The sequence below is a fragment of the Terrapene carolina genome, unplaced genomic scaffold, assembly GCF_002925995.2.
Source record: "Terrapene carolina triunguis isolate 2854851 unplaced genomic scaffold, T_m_triunguis-2.0 Scaffold250, whole genome shotgun sequence".
Lineage (NCBI taxonomy): Eukaryota > Metazoa > Chordata > Testudines > Emydidae > Terrapene > Terrapene triunguis.
The window spans coordinates 859,065-881,641 of record NW_020664601.1 but is presented as its reverse complement, the minus strand read 5'-3'; the positions used below and the strand labels follow the sequence as shown (position 1 = coordinate 881,641).

The window sequence follows — 22,577 nt, the reverse complement described above, 5'->3', positions numbered from 1 at the left end:
CGGTATGGGCAAGTTTTACAGGATGCAGACAGGAACTCATCTCAACAACATGTAACAATAATAGAAATATTAACTAAATACTAAGTTGTACTCTATAAATTTAACAAGAATTTCTAAAAAACGTAACCACCTCAGCAATGTAGCCTGACTAAAGTTGCTCTAGGAAACTTAGCTTTGGAATTTTCCAACTTTACCACAGTATTATGGTTGTATAGTTAATGCAACTAGTGTAGCATTTAATTATATTTTATATAATGGAGTTGACTCATTTTAAATACATAAATATGCACTGCTGAAACTTGAAAAACTGATAATGGAAACTAGCAGATTTAAGGTGCTTCTTATCCTTCCAGTTACATCACATTGTGATTGACTTTAGCTGAAAGTGATTCAGTCTTCATCAAATTTAAATGTTTTTTAATCACTCCTGTTACTAAGGCCTGGTCCACACTAACCCCCCACTTCGAACTAAGGTACGCAACTTCAGCTACGTTAATAACGTTAATAACGTAGCTGAAGTCGAAGTACCTTAGTTCGAACTTACCGCGGGTCCAGACGCGGCAGGCAGGCTCCCCCGTCGATGCCGCGTACTCCTCTCGCTGAGCTGGAGTACCGGCGTCGACGGCGAGCACTTCCGGGATCGATTTATCGCATCTAGACAAGACGTGATAAATCGATCCCAGAAGATCGATTGCTTACCGCCGGACCCGGAGGTAAGTATAGACCTACCCTGAGTCAGCTAGAAGCTTAACCCTGTACCCAGGATAGATTCCCATTGAAGTCAATGGTCCTTTTGACTAAGGATACACTTTTTGCTTTTTTCACTTAACATTAAAGAGTGCTTTTACAGTTTAGTCTTATGAGTTAGTGAAACCTGCATTTTTAAGGCAGTTAATTTAGTGCAGGGTTATGGCTTCAAAAGGAAATGACTGAGTGAAGATGTGTAATTCAGGGCACATCATGAGCATTTGCATAAAACATACAGTGCTATGATGTTTCAGAGCTTATTTTAGATCTATTATATGCAGTGTGAAGGTGGGAGGGAGGGAGAATGAGGCAACTAATTAGAACCTCATTATCACATTCATAAGAGAATGTCTATATCCCTTTTCTGAAGAGAGCCTCTAGGAATCCTGACATAACACATGCCTTTTTAAACAAGATTTCTGTAAGCAAGCCAGAGATTAACATATTTAATTGCACAGTAATCTTTGTTTCTTAGTTTGTATTAGTAGCATGTGGAGTAAAAGCAATGGCTTGATTGTCATAAATTATGGATTTGGATCATGGCACATCACTCAGCGTTTGTCAGTTTATTACCAGCCTCTACTGACCCACAACAATTAATTTTAGTTACATTAATGTGCACTAAACCATGTCTCCTTGTTTCTTTGAAAGATTGGTCATGGGATCTGTGTTTTTTGTTTTGGTTTGTTTGTTACACCTCATTATGGAGCTGTGCAAGGAAAAGACTTATTTAGACTGTCTGAAACACAATGTTCTTTTGCCTGGTTTTTTGACTTGGAACAAATATTGAGATTGTGCTTTGGTACTTTAATAGATTCTTTTCAGTTAGTCCTTGAATGCTGCTGAGAATTGGAATTTATGTACTCGTGTACAAGGATTGGGTTCCCTTCAAAGGATACAGTGAGCTGTAGACTGATATCTGTAACTTCCTCTATAAGTGGTCCACTCAGTGTCCTTGACATTCGCAAATTGACTTCTTGCCACTCTGAACTTTTAACAACCAAGGAAGCAAAAAATCCTTTACAGATGTGGCTCTTGGATATAACATGGGATACTCTCTTTTCACTGTTTTTGTTCTCACTGGTCCAAACGAAGAAATTTTGAATTGTAAGTGTAAACCAAACTTGAGAAAAATCTGCATCTATTTAGCTCATCACAACATTCTAAAACTTTACTTGACAAAATATGGTTCTCTGGGGATCATCTGTGAAATGAATTGGAAAACAAAGTTTCTAATTACATTTTGTATCCTTGAGTCTAGTGGGCGTGGCCACTTTCAGTAAGTTACTAGTTTGAGAGCCCAGTGTAAAGCCAATTTCCAGCTTACATAAGTGATAAAAACAATTTTTCTTTGATTACTTAAGGAGTAACAATTGAAGTGTTCAATATTTTGCTTTAATATTAGTCTTATATTGGGATCCTATGGTGCTGTCAGAAATGCCACTTCTCAGCAAGAGGGATGTCAGGTGCAGGATTGAAAAATTTAACTACAAATTTGGGAACAAATTTTACATTCTTCTGACCCATAATGTGTATCTCTGAAAATTGGAACAAGTTACACATTTGAGTGATTTGCATTTTGGCTTTTTCACTTAAAGCATGATATGCATTTTATCAAACATCCTCTACAATGTATATACCTCTCTATATTCACTGTTTCTCATTGTGTGCTGAGCAAAAAAATTATTATGCTTATTCAAACAGTGAGCTGTCAAACTTTTTGGCATTTGTGTTTTACTTGAATCTTCTTTTTTTCAGGGAGCTGATTCCCAATGCCCTGCAATGGATGATGACAGTCAGGACGAACTGATAAACAAGAATGCTGCACTAGGCAAAGGCAAAAGATCAAATTTAGTGCTCCTAAGCGAAGCAGGTATCTCAAACCACTCTCTGTACTTGTATACTTCCTGTTTTAGGTTTTAAACAGTGTTTGCCTATCCAAATAAGTAGTATTTATAGATAAATATCTGTTATGAGGGAGAAAAGACTTAAATCTTTGTGCCATCTCATAGGTTCTGTGCCTCCTGCTGTTGGCTTCTTTACACTACTAGCCAATTAAACGCTGAACAGTGCCATCACAGCTTGATAATAAATGGTACTCAAAAAAGTGCTGCAAAAAGCACCTTGGAAATCTGTTGTTTCAGCTTCTATATGGATTTGCCCGCAGCAGGATTTCTGATACGTGCTTGGCTATCCCACATACTTTTTATTTGCAGTATATGCTTATTGAAGGGTCATGTGCAAAGTAGATGCAATTAGTGTTTTCCTTTTTGTCATTTTAAAAGAAAGCAATGATGGAAATAGTGGGGATTCAGAAGACGATACAGGAAGTGAGGAAGAAGATGGCACTGATGAAGATGGGGGTGAGGAGGATGAGGAAGAAGGTGAAGATGAAGATTTAGAGGGTGAGTCTGTTAAAAGTGCTTGTGTATGTTTGTTTGCTTCAAATGTTTTTGATGGCTGGAAGAGAGAAACTGGGGTTATAGCTTTCCTTCCAAAAAGTAGCAAAAAAATGTAAATCCGATGTTTATAACTATTTTCATGATTCTTTAAAAGAGGAGTCTAAGCATTTTTGGCTCTTGTGTTTGGCTAAAATGCTCATATTTAAGATAATAAAGTAGAATTTAGTGACTGTTTCCCTTCCTTCAACTGCATCTTGGTAAGAAATTGACTTGAGACACTCTTACACATGCCATATAAATGGATGTTTTTTATTTATTAAATATTCTGTGACACTTATCACCATAGTATGTTAGTAATACTGTAGTATTAGCACCTGCTAATTATTCAAAAGTGTTGTGTTTTTTCCCAATTCATTTTTAATTTCTATTCAAATGTAACTTCCTTGTTGGCAAAATGATGTTATGGAGGGTGAAGACCCCATGCTTATAAACAGCAAACAAACAAAAGCACACCGCTAACTTAACCAAGGAAAATAATCTAACAATTTTAGGTGATAAGTGGTGCAGAGGAGTCTCTCAGAGTCTAGCAGTGGAAATTGTACACTAAAACTAAAGTAGGATTTTGTAATTTGTTTCTTTTACAGGCAATGGTAAAATGGGGTGTATGTCTGTTGGTTTTGCATTTATTACTCAGCTACCTATACAGGTATTATGTGACTGGTTATATTTTTGTCTGTCACTCTGAAAGTAATGGTGAAATGGACTGTGCTCAAACTAATCTCACTGAAGTCCTGAAAGTGCTGAGTCTGTGCTAAGTGCTTTTTAGGGAAATTCGTTAAAGAAATGCAACACTTGTAATGCACATATTTAATTAGTTTCAGCATCATCCTAATCTCTTTGGTTGTATGTTATATACCTTTTCCCCACCTGTCTGTCTACTTATAGCTTGTATTCTCTAGGGCAGAGATTGTCTTCCTTTGTGTCTAGGAAGTGCATAATAATTTTGGGTGCAACCACAATCTAAATAATCATTAAAAAATAATAAATTAAAAGGAACAATGCCATGTGGTTTTTAAAAAAAATAAAAAGATTGCAGCTGTTGTGGAATGTACTCAGTTTTCTGCTGCTGCTGCTGCTAGGCCAATCTTGTGCCCAAGCAATATGTTAAAATTGACAAAAACAGTATTTCCTGGGTTCATTAAAGAACCAGAATCTTGTATATTGCAATAATACCTGCTTGCCCAAATGGCACTATAACAAAGTATTAGAGGTGTACTTGTGCCCTAGGTTGCATATTAAAATGCTGTAAGATTGCCAGTAATGCATACTACAGCTTATTACAAAAATCAAGTGTTTTTCATAAGTATGAGGTTACAAAGCTAAAATTGTGAGCATAACCCTTGGGAACAAAGTGCTGTGACTTTTCAGGTTTTTCAAGGTGTTTGACCTTGACAATGTTCACTTAAAAAAAACTGCAAACAAAAAACTGAAGCAGAGAGAAATTAATAGAATTTCACAATTATTATGTGATTATTGTCTGCTTATGTAGACTAATACTCTACTGAAACTGAGGTTCAACTGACAGAAACAAATATTTTAGGATTTTAATTATTTCTTCAGCACATCTTGCAGGTTGCTGGGAATGGACCAGTGTTTTCCAAGTCACTCTGATTAGATTGATTGAGCACAGATTTGATTTGAGCACTGCGTGCCAAAAATATATTAATCAGTCTTCTAAAGTAGTCATTCTTGAGCCTTGACTCTGAGCTATACAATACAATACATGCTATTCCTGTTTTGTGAGGAAAGTATTACACAGTGTTTTGGTGTTATCTGATAACTGCATTAGGAACCTTTCGGAAGATGAGTTATGTGTTTGTTGGACACTAAGCCTTTCTCTAAAAATTGTGAATGGAGAAATGCCGTGGTATTTGCCTAGAATGAGAATTAATACTAGTTAGTGAGTGATTAGTGATTTTTGGATCTCAAATTTTGGGTGCACCACCAAAGACACCTTAATAGGCTTGATTTTTTTTTTTTTTTTTTGGGAGGGTGAGTGGCTCTGCACTTTAACGAGACTTTAATGTCTCTGGTGGGACACCCAAAATCACTAGTCGCTTCAGAAAAATCTTGCCCCTATTCTGGAATGATTGGGAATATCTGGCTGTGCTCTATACCCTTTACAGCTCCTATGAAAAAGTGAATGAATACTTGTTTTGAAAATTATGCAGAAATGGCACCAACCTGATTTATACTATTTCACCACCACCAGAGATATACTTCTTATTTTGCTGTCTCTCCTTTTAATCTTCTGCACGACTAATCACAACTCTGATTACCAAGAGACTTAAAGAGCATCCTTTTTTTTTTTTAAAGGAATATCTAGTGTTTAATAAAGTGGAGGGGAAAAAGAGGGAGAAAAATCAATGTAGCTTGTGATAAAAGGATTGTGCTTACCCTTCCCTCCCAAAAGCATCCCCTCGATCAGGATTCTTTCTGGTTTAGTATTTTCCCACGCTGCAACCCTGCCGTACATTAAAGCTATTTTTTTTCTGATTCTCAAGATTCTGAAGATGAGGAGGAAGATGATGACTATGCTGAAGAGGAAGAAATGGAATCTGCTGTTGGGGAAACAACCGTTTCTCTGAAAACAACGCTACAGACAAATGGAGGGGACATTTCTTCTGATGATGATGCTGAAAACTGCCCCATCTGCCTCAACACCTTTAGGAATCAGGCTGTTGGAACTCCTGAGAGCTGTGCCCATTACTTCTGCTTGGACTGTATAGTGGAGTGGTCTAAAGTACGTCCTTTTTCTCTGTTCTTGTTCTTTTATCCAGGATAGTGTGTTAAGCTTTCACACCTGTCTGTCTTCTGATCAGCCTGCAGTAATATCTTGGTAAAGATCTATTGAGTTGTGGTAAGGAAATCATCAAGTAGCTGGAATATTCAAATCCATTTTCTTAAGATTCTTGAGATTTAATCGAGAGCAATGATGGCAAGATGACAAAGTGCTTCTGCTCCACAGACTCTTGGTAATTGAAAACAGCCCTTTTAAAACTGATTTGAGTTGAGAACTCTGCTTATGACCCTTGCTGATGGGACAGGTACTAAATTTTGTTTTTTTTTCCTTCTAGAATGCCAATTCCTGTCCAGTGGATCGAATCCTCTTTAAATATATTTGCATTCGGGTGCGATTTGGTGGTGAAATCTTAAAAAAGGTAGGCCGTCTACTAACCTTCAAAAAACTAAAGTCAATGTAACCAGAAAATACTTATCCAGAGATTTGTTTCTCTCATACAATTTATTTAATATTCAGTTATTATACGGATTACCTCTATCCTAATTTGATCACTTTTTCAGGAAAGTTTGTTTTTAGCTTTTTAAAATCTATCTATATCTATACTACTCATGGTACATCACAAAGTGTGGTGTCTTATTTAAGTCAGAAGGAATGGGAATATAGTATGTTTAACTTTCATAACTACCTATTTTTCAAAATAGGAATTAGATTGTAAACTCTTCTGGGCAGAGACCATCTTTGTCTAAGTAGAAAGTGCCTAGAACTGTGTGCATGTTGCTGTAATATAAATAGGAATAAACCCTGGTTAAATGTATGTGGAGAGATAAGGCATCTTCTCATTAGCACTGTTTTGTACTGGTAAATAGATGTGCAAAAGGAGATGACGGATCAGATATTGGAATCTCAATTCCTAGCACCAGAGCTTCAATGTATTGATAACTTCTAATAATCTGTGGTCTTGATGAGTTAGCATTGTCCATTTTTCTTTAACATGTTAATCAGCATACTGTCCGTCTTGAAGACACAACCTCTCTTAGAATTCTGGGGATCTGGTGGCATCTTATCATAAGATAGTTTATGTATTTCTACTGTGTTACTACCATGTTTCCTATTTATTTTAATCATATCTGTTTCTGTGAAGTTAATTTGAAATAATCAACTCATAGTGCTACTTTCATAACTACCAGGGGTGTTTCTTTGTGGCATCCCACTAATGTCAAGGAAGTCAGAAGCATCTAAATCTGAAATTTTCTTAGTTATACACCTCTTGGGCCTTTCTCATCTCTGTCTTATTCAGAGTTTTGACCTAACTTATTGATTTAAATGGCAGTTTTCTATTGCTGATGATATCCAGTCAAACCTACTACAAATAAGGAAGATGGATGATGGAAGTTGTAGCACTTACCTCATAAATGATCATGTTCTAGATACTTTTAATAAAATGGAGGTTCTGTTAGGGTAGAACAGGCGGTCACTGTAGCAGTGAACTACTATTGTTGCTGATGTAACAGGGTGGATAAAAAGAATAGAAGCTTCTACTTAAAATGTGAAACTCTCTTGTTTAGATTCCTGTTGAGAATACAAAAGCTCAGGATGGTGATAGCGGGGAGGATGACCCAACCTTTTGTGAGGTGTGTGGCAGAAGTGACAGAGAAGACCGCCTGCTGCTGTGTGATGGCTGTGATGCAGGGTAAGAAGGGTTGATGGCCTGAGTTAGTTTGTTTGCGGTCACAAAGGGCTGCCTCTGAGGGAGTGAAGTGGTTATAATTTACAGCTGTTTTTCAGTACACTGAATCTTTGTGGGCTACCATTCATAACAAGGTGATTATTATCGTGGGAGAGGAAAAGGGTCTATTTACCTTTCTCCTCGCTCTCTTCTTGTTTTTCCTTAATTAGACTAAGCAAAGGGTAGTATCTTTAAGGCAATTTAAAAAACACTCTTATTTTAAATATTTGAATACAGACAGATGTATCAAGGTACTTAAATATAGCTTGTGGCTAAAGTCTCATGCAAGGATTTAAAGCTGTTACACCATTTATATCAACCTTGCAAAACTGTCCATTGAAATTTAACAAATTGAATGGATATCAGTAAGTATAGCTTTGTTTGTGCCTTCACAGTCTATAGTCCCAAGGGAATTTAAACATTCATTCATGGTTGGGATTGGGAGGTAGAAACTGTAAGGTCAGGCATATTGCCGAAACACTGAACAAATATAGTAAATATTTATAACTAAAGAACTCCTAACAAAATAAGATTTGATAAGTAGAACTCTTAACTTAACTCAAGTTCTTACTTGTGCAAGTCTGTCCTCACTTTTTGTGTTCTGATATTTTTTTTTTTTTTTAAAGTGACAGTTTCAGCTAATTTTGTATACAGTGTTGTTGTGGCCATGTTGGTCCCAGGGTATTAGAGACACAACTCACCAATGGAAATTGGTCCAATAAAAGATATTACCTCATCCACCTTGTGTCTCAGCTAATTTTGTTTTTCTCAAAATAAGTTTCACTCTTAGAAATATCTGTTCTTTGCAAAACTACAACTTTCTCAGTGCTTTGTTCTCAGAAAGTGCTTTTCATCTCTTCTAGCTCTCTCTTGTAGGACTCTGTGGCTAGGATAAGTCCTAAAGAAACCTAGGATTATTTTCTTCAAATTTTAAGTCTCCTAACTTCTAAGATTACCTGTGTCTCAGTGATCTGAAACAGGATCAATAATTATAGGGAGGTTGTGGAATCTCCATCTCTGGAGATATTTAAGAGTAGGTTAGATAAATGCCTATCAGGGATGGTCTAGACAGTATTTGGTCCTGCCATGCGGGCAGGGGACTGGACTCGATGACCTCTCGAGGTCCCTTCCAGTCCTAGAATCTATGAATCTATATTTCCCATTTTTGTTCATCGTTCACCCTTTATAGCTTGTAACCACATATATAGGGTCATCCTTCTCTTTTAATGGAGAAAGTGTCACATGCTCCAAGAAAACAGGCCCAGATTTTCTGCATGTGTAGGAATTGCATGAGGGCTTTCCTTTGTGGCAAAAAGCATGAATTATAGAAACATACTAATATGATAGTTGATATTGGCTTAAATCTGTGCTGGAAAGAGCCACTAATACAATGTTTAACCTCAGGCATGGAACTCAGTCCAAGCATTTAGCTTTTTAGGTTGGGTAATTCACTGGAGAAAATCCATTTAAAACTGATTATGTCTTGTAGCCATGTAGTTTGAGTAGAAGCTGCTTCAAAAGATTAAACACTTTACTGACAATCCTGACTTTAGCTAATGCTATGCTGTCTTGTATTAACGGTGTTGAAAATGGAATAGAATCAATAAAAGGAACAGAATTGCATAATCTTAAAAAGCTTGATGGTACAGCTTCCGTTGACTACAGTTGGTGAGAGAATTTGATCTAGTAATTCAAATCACTAGGCAAATAACATTTTAAAATATTTATTATGGAATGAGCATTATCCCATTTTTTGTCTTTAAAAATTGAACTGGACATATGCACCTCTGTATAATGTTATGTGGAGGACTGAAAACTTGGGCCCCTATATATGGGTGAACCTTTGAGAGCGTGTGAAGCTCCTAGCCTGGGCAGTTATACAAGTTTATGGTATTGTGGAAAACTTCAGCAGACATTAGTCGTCTCTGAGTGATGCCTGGATTATATTTGATATATGGGGCTTGTATTCAAAACTACACAATCTAAGAAGCAGATCCAGTCTGTGATGTATGGCAAAGTAAAGATTTCAACAGTACCACTTTTTTTAATCCTTGGAAACCAGCATTATTTCACGCTAATGTCTGTTTTACCCTTTCCACTGCTTTTAATTTCTCCAGAGCACTTTGAAGTTTTTTTTCCTGCTCTGTATTTGCTATCTCTTTCTGTGAATTTGATCCCAGTCACAACAAACACCCAACAAAACACGAAGCAACCATCGGGGGTGCAGAATTTTCTGAGGCTTGGAGCTTTAAGTGGTTAAAGGAACTTCTAGAAATCCTGCAAGAATCCATGATACTTGTATAACTATCAGGAAGCATTATTGCTTTGGAAACTAATAGAAGCAGCTCCATAGACCGCAGTTTAGGGCAGTGGTTCTTAGAGAATTATTAGATGTCTGTTTGCATATACGATGACTACTTTATATGGCCCTTGGATGGAATTTAAAAAAAAAAAAAGCTTTTTTTCTTTCAGTGTTGATAAGAATCTAATTGTGTGTTGCTCTTGTATTAGATACCACATGGAATGCCTTAATCCACCTCTGAGTGAGGTACCTGTGGATGAATGGTTCTGTCCAGCATGTGCACCAGCTAATGCTGCTGTTGCTGCTGCTGGTAAGTATTTTGATCAAATCACACTTTTTACCCTGATTCGGATCACGGAAAACAGCTGTTCTTTAAAGAGATGCTGTTCAGTTGTTTAGGCCCCAGATTTGACACCTCCCCCCTCCCCCCCAGATTGTTTTGGTGGGCAGCCTCTTTTGGGCTCATTGACTGGGAAAGCAGTGTTTGTATATTAAGATTTTATTCAGGGATTGTAAGCTACAGTGTGTTGACTTGGAAGTGGGTCTATTACCAGCCCTAGCCTGGCTGGGAACGACAGGGTAGAAGCAACTCTTCTCAATGCCCCCAGCAAATCATCTAGCTGGCTGAAGGAGTGACATTATCTGGCTCTGGGTATTTTTGTGCTGCCTTCCTTGCCAAAGGGTCAGTTTGCTGTGATGTAGGGTGTGTGTGTGTGTGTGTGTCTGGTGCAGAAAACAGAATGAGTATCTTGATTTAGATTCTATAGTAAAACTTTCAACTCTTGAAGGAATGTATACTGACAAGTGACCCAGAGGGCTTTTTCCTTTTCAGAGACAGATCATGTGAGTGAAGAAGAGGTTGCTGCCCTCATAGCTGATGTCACCCCTACCACTAGTAGGCTACGTCTTAATGTCCGAACTCGAGCAATAGCCAGGACTCGGCAGAGCGAACGAGTTAGGGCAACAGTGAACAGAAACCGAATAACAACTGCACAGCAAATTCAGGTATTGGGAAGTGTACAGTTAGCTTAGAAATATGAACTTAAAATTTAAAATCAAGTCTCTGAAAGACGCTCTTAAGAGAGTTAAAACAAGCCCACTCATTACTAGCTCAGCAGGCTTGAATTGCAATTGAATTCTGATTGTCCAGGATTAAATGATTGCATTCTGGTAAATTGAGAGTAATTACAGAACCAGTTGTGCAATGTGTGAGCAAATCGTATAGATGCAAAATTGATTTGAAAAGTGCACTAATTTGCATATCTCTCTGGAGACCTGCATTTTAATACTTGTCACAAGTGGAATTGAATTTACCATCCTGAATCCCCAGAGGATATTAGTCCACAGTGCAAAGTGCTCCCACAGTTGTGCAAAACTGTTAGCTTTTTCTTCCATGGTCATGATTGGAATAACTAGGGTCCTCCAGATGAGAGCTACTGAAATTCATTGAAAACTCAGGACGCTCTTGTATAGGCTTTAAGCCAATGCTGTTAGGGCTTCACTTGCATAAACCTGAAAACTCTTAATTCATGCCCCAACCTGTCATGGCTTATAGACTGTTCAGAAGTTATATCCGTGACTAGTGGTATATCTTGGGGTTCTTTTTAATGGTTTCAGACACTTAATTTTTCAGTAACGCTATATGAAGTTATCCCTTCCCTTTTGTTTGCTGGAAGTACAGGAAAACTGGCAAGTTGCAAAACCATCTGTGTTTCAGTTGTTAAAAATATCGAAGTTGCAACCAAAACATTCTCTACATATTTGCAAAGCTGCAAGTTTTGTCAAGTCAAATTCTACAGAGACAGTCAAACATAGATAAGAGAGAAGACAGTAGAAGGAAGAAGAAAAAGAACAGGTTTCTTTTCATAGTCCAGTGGCGGGTGAGCGGGTGGTGATTGTCAGTTTGAGGTTGGTGTCAGTTTAAGTGATGCGCAAAGTGTCTAATCATCCTGAGGTCTGGTTTGGAAAAAAAACTGGATCAGAGGTGAGGTCCCTGTTGGATGATGCTTCTCTTCCCACCCTCCCATCCCCCCAATGGTTAAAGCTGGCAATCAAACAAGTTGGTAAAACAAAATCTAGATGAAACCCGAGAAAAGCCATGGCCTGATGCTCAATAGCCTTGATACCTATAATTAGGAACAAAAAATAAAGAAAAACAAAGTAGAGACGTAAAGAAGCAACAAAATGACAAAAGCAGAATGAAAGACCAAGACTTTCCCTTCTAAGTTACTCAGTCTAAGATTCTGTGTCTCGGTTTCCCGTGGGCTGAGAAGTATATCAGACTGTTAATCACTGTCCTTTCAAAGTTTTCCAGTAGTGCATCTAATCCAAACAATCCTATTTAAAAACAGATCTTGAACAAACTCAAAGCAATCTGAAATATAGCAACAAGTCCAGTCATCAAAACAAAGTACAAACAAGGTTCCAGCATGCATTGGGTCCTTCTTAAGTTAAATGATTTTAGGACTTCCCCAAAGAGCCCTAATAAGCCTTAAATTTGTTAGTCTCTTTTCTGGAGGTAGGTCACGTCAGATGGTATGTTGAACCAACTCCTCACTCCCAATATTCAGCCCCCCAAATTTAAAAAGGATCAATAACACAGTAAAAATCCCACAAATTGTTGGATGCACTTTTGAAAAATATAGATGAAAGCAGTTGGTAGATGTTGTTCCCTTTCTCACCTTAGATGCTAACTGCTTAATACAGTTACACTAGAAAAGTGTCTTGAAATCAAAGGTTTTGCAGGGTAACTGCTAGTGCTTTATTACTGTCTCTCCCTACCTGTTGTTTTATAAATACAGTGTGTAGCTGTCTCCCTGCAGATGAGAGAGGTGGTGCACGGGGACTTAATCGTTGCATAGTAGTGCAAGACTGGGTGCCAAGTACTTCCTGTTCAAGAAACCATTCCGAGCTCCACTTCTCCAATCTGCAGAGATGATTACAAACTTTCCCTAGAAAGGTATTATTGCTCGCTTCATTTTTTAAAAAAAAGCACACCTCTCTTACTCTAGTTGACACTTAGATTTGACCTGAGAGCACAAGTAAAAATCCAGTAGCTAAGATAAGCTCTTCTGCTGTGCCCTTTGGCACATACAGAAGGGTGTTGATTTCAGATCCTCAGATACCTTTGGTATTTGGAGAGGCAGAAACTTCACTGTGTAATTCATGCATTATTCCAGATGTACCTGGTATAGTTAAAATCTGCAATGTTCAGGTATCCCCTATTCCTCTCCCCTCCCACCCCCCCCAACAGAAAATGTTCGTGTGTGGCACAGGTTGGCACCCACAGAGCTTAAAATGCAGTTCTGCCCTAATGAATACCTTTGAAGAAAAAGTTTTGTAGGGTGTGTTTGACATTTAAAGTATGTTCATTGGCCTTGAATGCTAACACCACATTGAGATGAAATTTCTTCTATCAGCTATAGTTTATATTAATTTCCCATTTTGTTTCTTACTTTACAACCATAAAACACTTCTAAAGCAGTTTTTCTGTAATGTATATGCTATGTATAGGAGTTTATAGGTAAGTCATTTTTTGTAAGTTTATATATTTTATATAAATATATACAAAATGTAATAGGCTGATACATTGTAAGCATTACTCTAAAGAAGTGCGATAATATCTCTTATACTACATTTATGGTGGTTTGAAATTGCTTTTCCCCTTGAACTCCCAATGTAATATGCGGTGTAGAGGTGGCTTTCATAAAACCATAGCACTTAACCAAACTGGTTAGGTTAGAGCAGTAGTTTTCAACCTTTCCAGACTACTGTACCTCTGAAGCCGAAGCCCCGCCGCTTGGGGCAGAAGCATGTAACTTAGCTTCACGGAGCTCCCTGTGGCGTGGTTGCCACCCCCTAACACTAGCCCTGCACTTGCAACTCCCCTAAACCTCTTCCGCCACCCCCATGTTGAGAAACACTGATCTAGATGAGTTGATGTACCCCGGGAACACATCTGAGTACCCCCAATGGCCCTGGTTGAGAACTATTGGGTTAGAGTATGTTGTTTACCTTTTTACAAAAAGGTAATGACAGTTGTGCTACCACTGGACAATCAAGGGAGCTCTCTGTTCTCCTCTGGATGATCAAAGTTCGGGTATGTCTACACAACCCACCCCCTTCCTGGGCTTCAGAGCCTGAGCTCCAGCCCGAGCCACAGCTTCAGAGTTCTGTCTATACAGCTATTTTTAGAGCACTAGTGCAAGCCCCACTAGCCGGCGTCTGTCAACCCAGGTTGGGAGTTTGCTTAAAAAGGCTGTGTAGACATACCCTTCACGTCCTGAGTTTCGCACTTCAACTCAGGATCTTCAGGAGCTGGATCTTGGAGGTGGATGCACACCTCTTGTGCAAGGGAAAAGGGACTTGAGCCATGAAATAGTAGTTTCTGCTTATTGTGAGGAAGTGACACTGAAGAGGAGTCTCTCTCTTATCCTTAAGCTCAGCTCCAGGATGTTGGTGTTGAGATTTGCCGCCTTTGGTATGTCAGTGGGGTTTTAAGGGGAAAATGTAGCCTGAAAAGTGAGGAAGCTAAGATCTTGGGCCCCACACTGCCTTGACTTTGCTTTCATTTTTGGTCAGTATGGATTAGTCCTGCTTTGGGAGAAGCCAGTGGACAGTTGTGTGGGTTTGGGGAGGTTTCACAGTGACAGTGGGTGTGAGATTCTCCCACCAGAATAAAGCATTGGAGTAAAAATGTCCCTGGCTTCAAACATTGAGGTAGATTTAAAAAGCCATGGCAGTTTTCACTTGAGATGCAGCATGTGCTGGTGACACAAGTGACTTAATTTTAAAGGTGAACCATTTCTTGTTGACAGCCTGATTCATGATGGTCGGGGAAAAGCGAACTTTGGTGCAGGATCACAAATCCCTTTTTAAACGAGTGCAACAAAACTATCTCAAACTTTTGTTGCTCGTTTATGGTATGTATAACTTACGTGATTTCTTGTTCTGAAATGCAGCGTGTGCCAAGGTATCTGATGTCTTCTCTTCTTGATGAAACAATTGAGGCAGTTGCAGCAGGGCTAAGCACAGCAGTATACCAGCGACCTCTGACACCGCGGGCTCCAACCAGGCAGAAAAGAAAAACAGGTAAGGGGATCAGAACCCTTCCAGGATTCCTTGTCTACAAAGTAAAAGGTTTGAGCGAACAAAGTATGAGACAAACTGAAAACAGTACAGCAGATATGTTTGCGTGCCTCCATGGAACTGCATGATTACATCACTCTAACGCTTTTAAAGAGAACTTGTATTCAGTTAAAAAACAGTGACACATTGAAACCAAGCTTTTATATCCCTACCCTTCCAACTGCACTATTTAATTCCAGTTTAGGATCCTTTGCAGCACATCACAGCTTTTTCTTTTGTAAACTTGTTTGTAGTCTGTAGGGAAACTTTGCAGGTTAGTGTGTGTGTGTACACAGTTCTGCTCTTCAGTTAAATACTTTGCTATGCTTGTCTCTTCAGGTAGAAAGAAGAAAGCAGGCAAAAAAAGAACTCAGACAAAGTCTTCTGTTGGAAAAAAGAGTTCAGGGACACGGATCAAGAGACGTAAGCGTCGCGTAAAGAGGAGAAAGGGGAAGAAGATACGAGTAAGTTCAGATGTTAGTTTATGCTGGTATAAAAAATCTCTGCCATTATTTTAATTTCTCTGGTGTAACACTGTTACTCTGCTATAAGCTATCACACACTAAATACATTGTCATAATGGCTGCAAGCATGACTTGAATACAGGCGAATTATGTACAACGTATATAATATAGTCCTAGGACAGTAGTTCCCAAAGTTTAACAACCTGTGAACCCCTTTCACTAACATGTCAAGTCTCGCGAACCCACTCCTAAAAATGAATATTTCCAGGGATTTTCTCATTTACCTGAGTATAAATTATAAAAGCAGTGATCTTGGAAATATAAAATTTGTTTTTATGACATGCTTATTACACACTATTTATTATTAAGTGTCCCTGGCCTCTGTTTGCCAGAAGCTGGGAATGAGCGAAAGGGGATGGATCACTTGATGATTACCTGTTCTGTTCATTCCCTCTGGGGCACCTGGCACTGGCCACTGTTGGAAGACAGGATACTGGGCTAGATGGACCCTTGCTCTGACCCAGTAGGGCCATTCTTATGTTCTTATTTATCATTACAGTATTTTTATTACATTATGAAAATGGCAACACTCTTCCAAGATCTCACTTTCATAGCTTCTATCACTTTGAATAAGCCTGTTATAAGACAAGGCTCCTATGTTTCATCAAGGAGTATCAGATATGAAACAGCATGAAGGTATTTAAGAAGCCAATTCAAAGAGTTCCTCCTACACAAGCATTCAGGTCTTGAGCAGTCCAGACAAACGACGCACACGTTACAACAAAGCTTAAACTTGTTCGTCATAATAATTTTAAAAACAATACTAGCTGCCTATTTAATTTTAAAAACAGCAAAAAATATCCACCTCCCTTTCTATTTCTTATAAGGAGTCTTGAAGTTTAAATCTCCTCAGTGTGATAGACATGCTTGCTTTGATCCTCTTAGCTCTTGGAAGTCCAGGGGCTCCGGGCTGCTGGCCCCGTGCTGCTCAGGATCCCTAGGGACAGCTCTGTCCACCATTAGGGAATTTTTTTCCGAGAACCCCCTGTTACATTTTGTGAACCCCAGTTTGGGAACCACTGTCCTGGGAGAATGATACTTAACAGAGAAGCTTTTTTTCATCTATTTACTACTCAATACTGTCTTCAGTAAATTTAGAACATAAGAGTGGCCATACTGGGTCAGGCCAAAGGTCCATCTAGCCCAAAATCCTGTCTTCTGACAATGGCCAATGCCAGGTGCCCCAGAGGGGATGAACAGAACAGGTAATCATCAAATGATCTATCCCCTGTCGCCCATTCCCAGCTTCTGGCAAACAGAGGCTAGGGACACCATTCCTGCCCATCCTGGCTAATAGCCATTGATGGACCTATCCTGCATGAATTTATCTAGTTCTTTTTTGAATCCTGTTATAGTCTTGGCCTTCACAACATCCTCTGACACAGTCTGCCTGGGACTTAACTATCTTGAGTAGTTTTGTATTGTCTGCAAATTTTGCCACCTCACTGTTTACCCCTTTTTCCAGATCATTTATGAATATGTTGAATAGGACTGGTCCCAGTACAGACTCCTGGGGGACACCACTATTTACCTCTCTCCATTCTGAAAACTTATTCCTACCCTTTGTTTCCTATCTTTTAACCAGTTACCAGTCCCTCTTATTCCATGACCGCTTAATGTTGAGAGTGCTAGTGTGCCTACTGTAGCACTGTATGAGAAGAGCTTCATCATGTTTCTGATCTGGACCAGTAGTGCCAGGGATTGAGCATTCTTCCCCTAACTCTTCCACTGAAATCCCTGGGAAACAGGAGTTTCTTCACTTCTTCTGCAATATGGGAGAATGGGAAGTTAGTCTACTTGAACTAACTTCTAAGCATATTTGCGTGGCTTGCTGCCAAACCCTGGAATTAAACATACGGTTCACTGTATAAACTGAACCCTGCAGATTTCACACTGCGCTCTCGCCAATGAACTGCCACTCTTGTTTGACATCAGTCCACGCTCACTTGAAATGTGAGTCTCCATCACCCTCTGTTTCTAAGCCCACTGATTAAACTATGGAATTTTTGCATCGATATCAAACTTAAGGGTATGTCTACACTGCAAGCAGTACAGTGGCACAACTGCAGTGCTACAGCTTGTCATATTCTGCTTTAAGTGGTGGTTATTCCCTACAATTACAACTTTCCCTTGCCACAGTCTTTAGAGTAGTTAAGATAGTGGGGAGTTTGATAGCATCCCTTTTGAATGACAGACTCTTGTGTTAAGGTATTGTATTTCAGAAATTGAAATGACCACTCAAGTTAATGTAATATGTGCAATTTACCGAGTGCATATGTAAAATTACCCTCATCAACCTATGCAAGTTCCATTATACTGTCTATAATACACTAAATAAAAATAGTAAACAATGCAGTCCTCACCATATCAGATGTACACTACTGAGAGAAGTAAGGGCCTCTAACACACAGCACACTCATGCCCAACACCTGCAGGCCTCGCGCATTCTTAACCTGCTTGCTCTGCAAACTTCACCCCAAATCAAAATAAAATATTTTTTTGTAAACTGCCACATGCTTTTTGCCAGGTATCACCGCCTATTCCCTCCTTGCACTTGTAGCTAATTTGGATGTTGATAGAAGCCTGTCTTACAATGCATAGTAGTCAACAACTTTTTTTTCCTCACCTGTCCAGGTGAAAAATGAGGTTACTGCTCGCTCCCGTATTGCAAGAACTCTTGGCCTTGGTAGACCTGTACGTGGAGCTTCAATCCCTTCTGTATATAAACCAATAGAACCCTCACTTGGCCTTATGAGAGCAGATATTGGTGCAGCTTCTCTGTCTGTGTTTGGAGATCCCTATGAACTGGACCCATATGACAGGTAAGATCTTGGGATCAAGACCACAGACCTGATGATTTCTCAGATGTGTTTTAATGCTGTTAAAATATTTTAATACTAAATATCTGGTTGCCTTCAAAATTAAATATTTCAAATATATATGTTTTTGGAGGGAGGTCAGAATTAAGGCTAAGATTATGTCACAGAGGTCATAGAAGTCACAGATTCCGTGAATTCCAGAGATCTGTGACATTTTCTGCTTTAGTCCTGGGGCAGCGGAGCTGGAGCTGTCGGGTGGCAGGGGACCCCCACACCTCTGAGCTGCTGTGAGGGGTGGGTACTGGATCACCCCCCACCGCTGCAGCAGGGCTCAGGCTTGGGGTCACATCACCCCGTCAGTACCATTTTGTCACTGTTATTTTTAGTAAAAGTCAGGGACCGGTCACAAGCTTCCATGAATTTTTGTTTATTGTCCATGACCGGTCCCTGACTTTTACTAAAAATAATAGTGACAAAATCTTAGCCTTAGTCATAATATTTACCAGTAATATAAAACTACAGACCAAAAGATGACTAGTGGTTGTGCCCAATTTCAGACTTTTTAGAGGGGCCTGATTTTCAGAAATTGCTGAGTATATCCACCCTCTGAAAATTAGGCCTTTTTAAGAAGTGTCATGTTGGGCATACAAAAATCATTAGTCACTTTTGTCATTTGTGTGTGAAGCTACTTAAGTGTCTTTAGAATCTGATTCTTGTTAACTAACTAGTGACTGACTGTGATATTCTTTATTAAGAAGTAGTTAGCAAATTTTTTGGGGTATAATGATGCCAGTGCCTTAACTCTAAAAGTACAATGAATCTGTGGAGTTATATGGGTCTCTTCTCTCTCATTTCCCTTCAATTTTTAAACCTTGAATCAGAAGAAATCCTGCCAGATCTTGTGAAAATGCCACTTCTGAGTCACTTAATCTCATGAATAAATCTGAAACCCCTTTTTAAAGCTTAATCTTAAATTAAATAGCGTATTTGACCATTGTCATTACAGGGATACTGTCTATTTGAAGACTAATATATTTTAGAAAAGATTTAAAGACTGTTTCCAATAAGACACCTTCCCTTGAATAGCTCCCTAACTTTTGTAATTTTATAGTTACATTTACCTATATGTTAAAAAAAAAAAAAAAAAAAAAATTCTTTCCTGTTGCAGTTTGGGACACCCATACAAACAAGTATAAAGAACTATTATATGCAAAACGTTAGGAAAAGAGTTTCCTCCCTTTATTTTGGTTATGTTCTTTCAGGTCTAGTAGCCTTCGCTGTGATGGCAAGAGTAGATAATTGTTTAAACCAGGGTTTTTAAGTTGACAGTTTCTCTTTGTGTTTGTTTGTTTGTGTCTGCAGTAATGAAGAGATTCCAGCCAACCCAGCTTCACCTGTGAGCGCCAAAAGGAGAATTCTTTCCCAGTCTGCATTAAGATCTCATCGGCCTGTGGCTAGACCCATTTCTGTGGGACTTTCTGGGTAAAAAAATTATTTTTTTTTTTTTTATTGTATAAAACAGACATTATAGAAGGAATCTGGGTTATAAGATTGCGTGAGCTTTTCTGGGTATCCAGAATCAGAGCACATTTTGGCCCTTCTTGGGCAGTTACTAAGGAACTATAACTAAGGCTCCGTGTTTGTCATGGAGGTCACAGAAGTCATGGATGTGCCTGGTCTGGGGGCCACCTGAGCAGCTCAGGCAGCCCCCAGGTCAGGCGCACTGGCCGCTGCTGGGGCAATCTTGGGCCCTCCCTTTCCCCCCAGCAGCAGGAGTTTGGGTGTGGGGGAGCTCAGGGCTGAGGTTTGGGGTGCAGGGCAGTGCTTACTTCGGAGGGCTCCCCAAAAGGGCGACAGGAACTCCCCTCCCTCAGCTCCTAGCTCCACATGCTGTCGCTGCCTGCAGGCACCACCCCTGCAGCTCCCATTGGCCACGGTTCCCAGCCAATGGGAGCTGCAGACCTGGGGCTTGGGGTGGAGCAGAGGCAGCACATGGAGCTAGGAGCTGGGGTTGCTTCTCAGGAGTTGGGTAGGGAGCTTGCCCCAGCCCCACCAACCCTTCACCCCCACAAGCACCTGCGGCACCCCCCAGGCCGCAACACTCCCCCCCAGAGCACCCGGCATGCCCCACAGCTCCTGCTGTGTCCCCTTACCGTGCCCACCCAGCACCCACCACTTCCCCAGGGCCACCCTCCTAAGCCGCCCTCACCCCCCCCTTTTAGTCAGAGGCATATAGTAAAAGTCATGGACAGGTCGTCACAGGCCGAGAATTTTTGTTTATTGCCTGTGACCTATCCATGATTTTTTAGTAAAAATACCTGTGACTAAAACATAGCCTTAACTATAACACAGTTTACACTAATAACAGTTCAATTAATGTAGTTACATTGAGACACCTGCAGTTGGGTGATTTTTTTTTTTTCATAATTTTTTTTTTTTAAGGCACTTAGCCTTGTGCTTTAAACTCTGACATGCTTTCTTTGGCTGTATTTCCTCGTGAGTCACTCTATCCCATTTTTACATCACCCTTGCTTGCTTCTCATTCAGTAGATCTAACTAACATATTGAAATTTGGAAGTTATCCCTTCTTGTTCTGACGTGGTCTGGCCATATTTTATTTTAAATGTTGCATTTTAAACATATGTCTGGGAACACTGAGCAACCCTGCAGTCTCTCTCAATTAAAAATTGTGTCTGAGAAGTGGTGTGCACCACAAAAAAGGATCCTCATATTGCACTTCAGAAGAGTGGGCACATAACTGGTTCTAAATAATGTGGTGCAACAAGCTGCATATAACCTGAGGAGGAGATCAGTAAACTAGCAGATGATTTGGGTGACTAATCTGTTTCCTCTGCCATTTGGTAGAGTTTAGGAGGAGACTGAGGAATGAGTGTTCACTTTCAACCTCTGCTTATATATACTGGGCAGTCAATGATTCAGCTTTCCTCTGTTCAAATAAGCAGCAGAATATTTGGGACAATATCCTTTTAATAAACTAAACAGGAATGGAATGCTGGAACTGGGACATTCCGTTGCAGTTGAATGGAGGAGTTGGCTGAAGGAAGTGCAGTGAGAGCTTCAGGATTCCAGTGTGTTGGTGGCTGGGGGGGACGGGACAGAGATGAGCGAATGTGGAGAGTCCAGGGACATATTAGGGGTGTGAGTGAAAGGAAAAAGGAGAGTAAAAAAAATCACTAGAGCAAGGAGAAAGCGAGTGTGGGGGAGAGAAGACGAAACACAAACACATACACACACACCCCTGCAGGTTGTCATCTCACTGCCCCGGTGGTATGATGGGTTTAAGAATAACGTGGTCGTGCCTCTTGGCTACTTGGTATTTTTCTCCACTTTCCCACCTCTCGTTTGGAGGAAGAGGTTTTGGGAAGTCTCAGTGATCCTGTGGGATGGCTTTGGGGGTAGCTTCTTGTTCAGAAGGCAGAATTACTTACCTGTAATTCAGCATCTCTGAAGACATCACTTGACTGGATTACTGCTCATCTTCCCATCAGAGCTGGGAGGCAAACATTTTTACATTATGTGGTAGTTCTGTCATATAGGCATATACTTCTGGCATAAATAATACTTTAAAGGTTGGACTGTTGTTTGCTTTGTGTTCATCATGAACTGAAGTGGAGTGCCCCAAAAGGCACTGAGGCACTGGCACTTGGTCTGTCCTTCAGATATGCCTACTGGTGCCTCAGTGGGCCAATAATATTTGAGAGTTATGGAAGTTTTAGAAACAAGACCCAAGAGTGTAGGCATCAAGTAAAATGATGTCTCCAGAGGAGACAAAGTATAGGTAAGAAATTTCCCTAATGGTTAGGTAATGCAGGGAGAGGGCTTAGTGTTGTCTATAATTGAGCCCATTAATATGGCTCTTGGGTTCCTTTACAATAGGTGCCCATAAACCACTAAGTTAACTTAAGTAAATTCTTTGAGATAGTAATTTAGGTCTGCTGAGAAGTAAACTGGTAGAACTGCTGGAATGGGGAGGAAAGGTCCAGATAGACCAGACCAGCTATGATGGGAGATATGCTTATGGTAAACTTCAGAATGACACATTATGGTGGTTAAAAAAATTAATAAGGTCTTTATAAAAAATGTGTAGTTTTTCAAACAATTGAATG

General features: G+C 39.7%; 1 protein-coding gene across 2 annotated transcripts in view; it reads left to right on the top strand.

The window, feature by feature from the left end:
- Window positions 1-22,577, top strand: part of PHRF1 (PHD and ring finger domains 1) — a 42,159-nt gene that overhangs the window by 6,176 nt on the left and 13,406 nt on the right. Inside the window, exons 2-12 of one of the 2 annotated variants that reach the window (XM_026657625.1) lie at window positions 2,506-2,620; window positions 3,033-3,152; window positions 5,714-5,952; window positions 6,287-6,370; window positions 7,518-7,642; window positions 10,190-10,290; window positions 10,813-10,985; window positions 14,942-15,071; window positions 15,447-15,571; window positions 18,266-18,453; window positions 19,813-19,932. In XM_026657625.1, the coding sequence (XP_026513410.1) occupies window positions 2,530-2,620; window positions 3,033-3,152; window positions 5,714-5,952; window positions 6,287-6,370; window positions 7,518-7,642; window positions 10,190-10,290; window positions 10,813-10,985; window positions 14,942-15,071; window positions 15,447-15,571; window positions 18,266-18,453; window positions 19,813-19,932 (1,496 nt within the window). In that variant the 5' untranslated portion in view covers window positions 2,506-2,529. Of the gene's footprint in view, window positions 1-2,505; window positions 2,621-3,032; window positions 3,153-5,713; window positions 5,953-6,286; window positions 6,371-7,517; window positions 7,643-10,189; window positions 10,291-10,812; window positions 10,986-12,825; window positions 12,940-14,941; window positions 15,072-15,446; window positions 15,572-18,265; window positions 18,454-19,812; window positions 19,933-22,577 lie in introns of those variants that run through there. The other variant, XM_024205339.2, reaches the window with a different exon arrangement.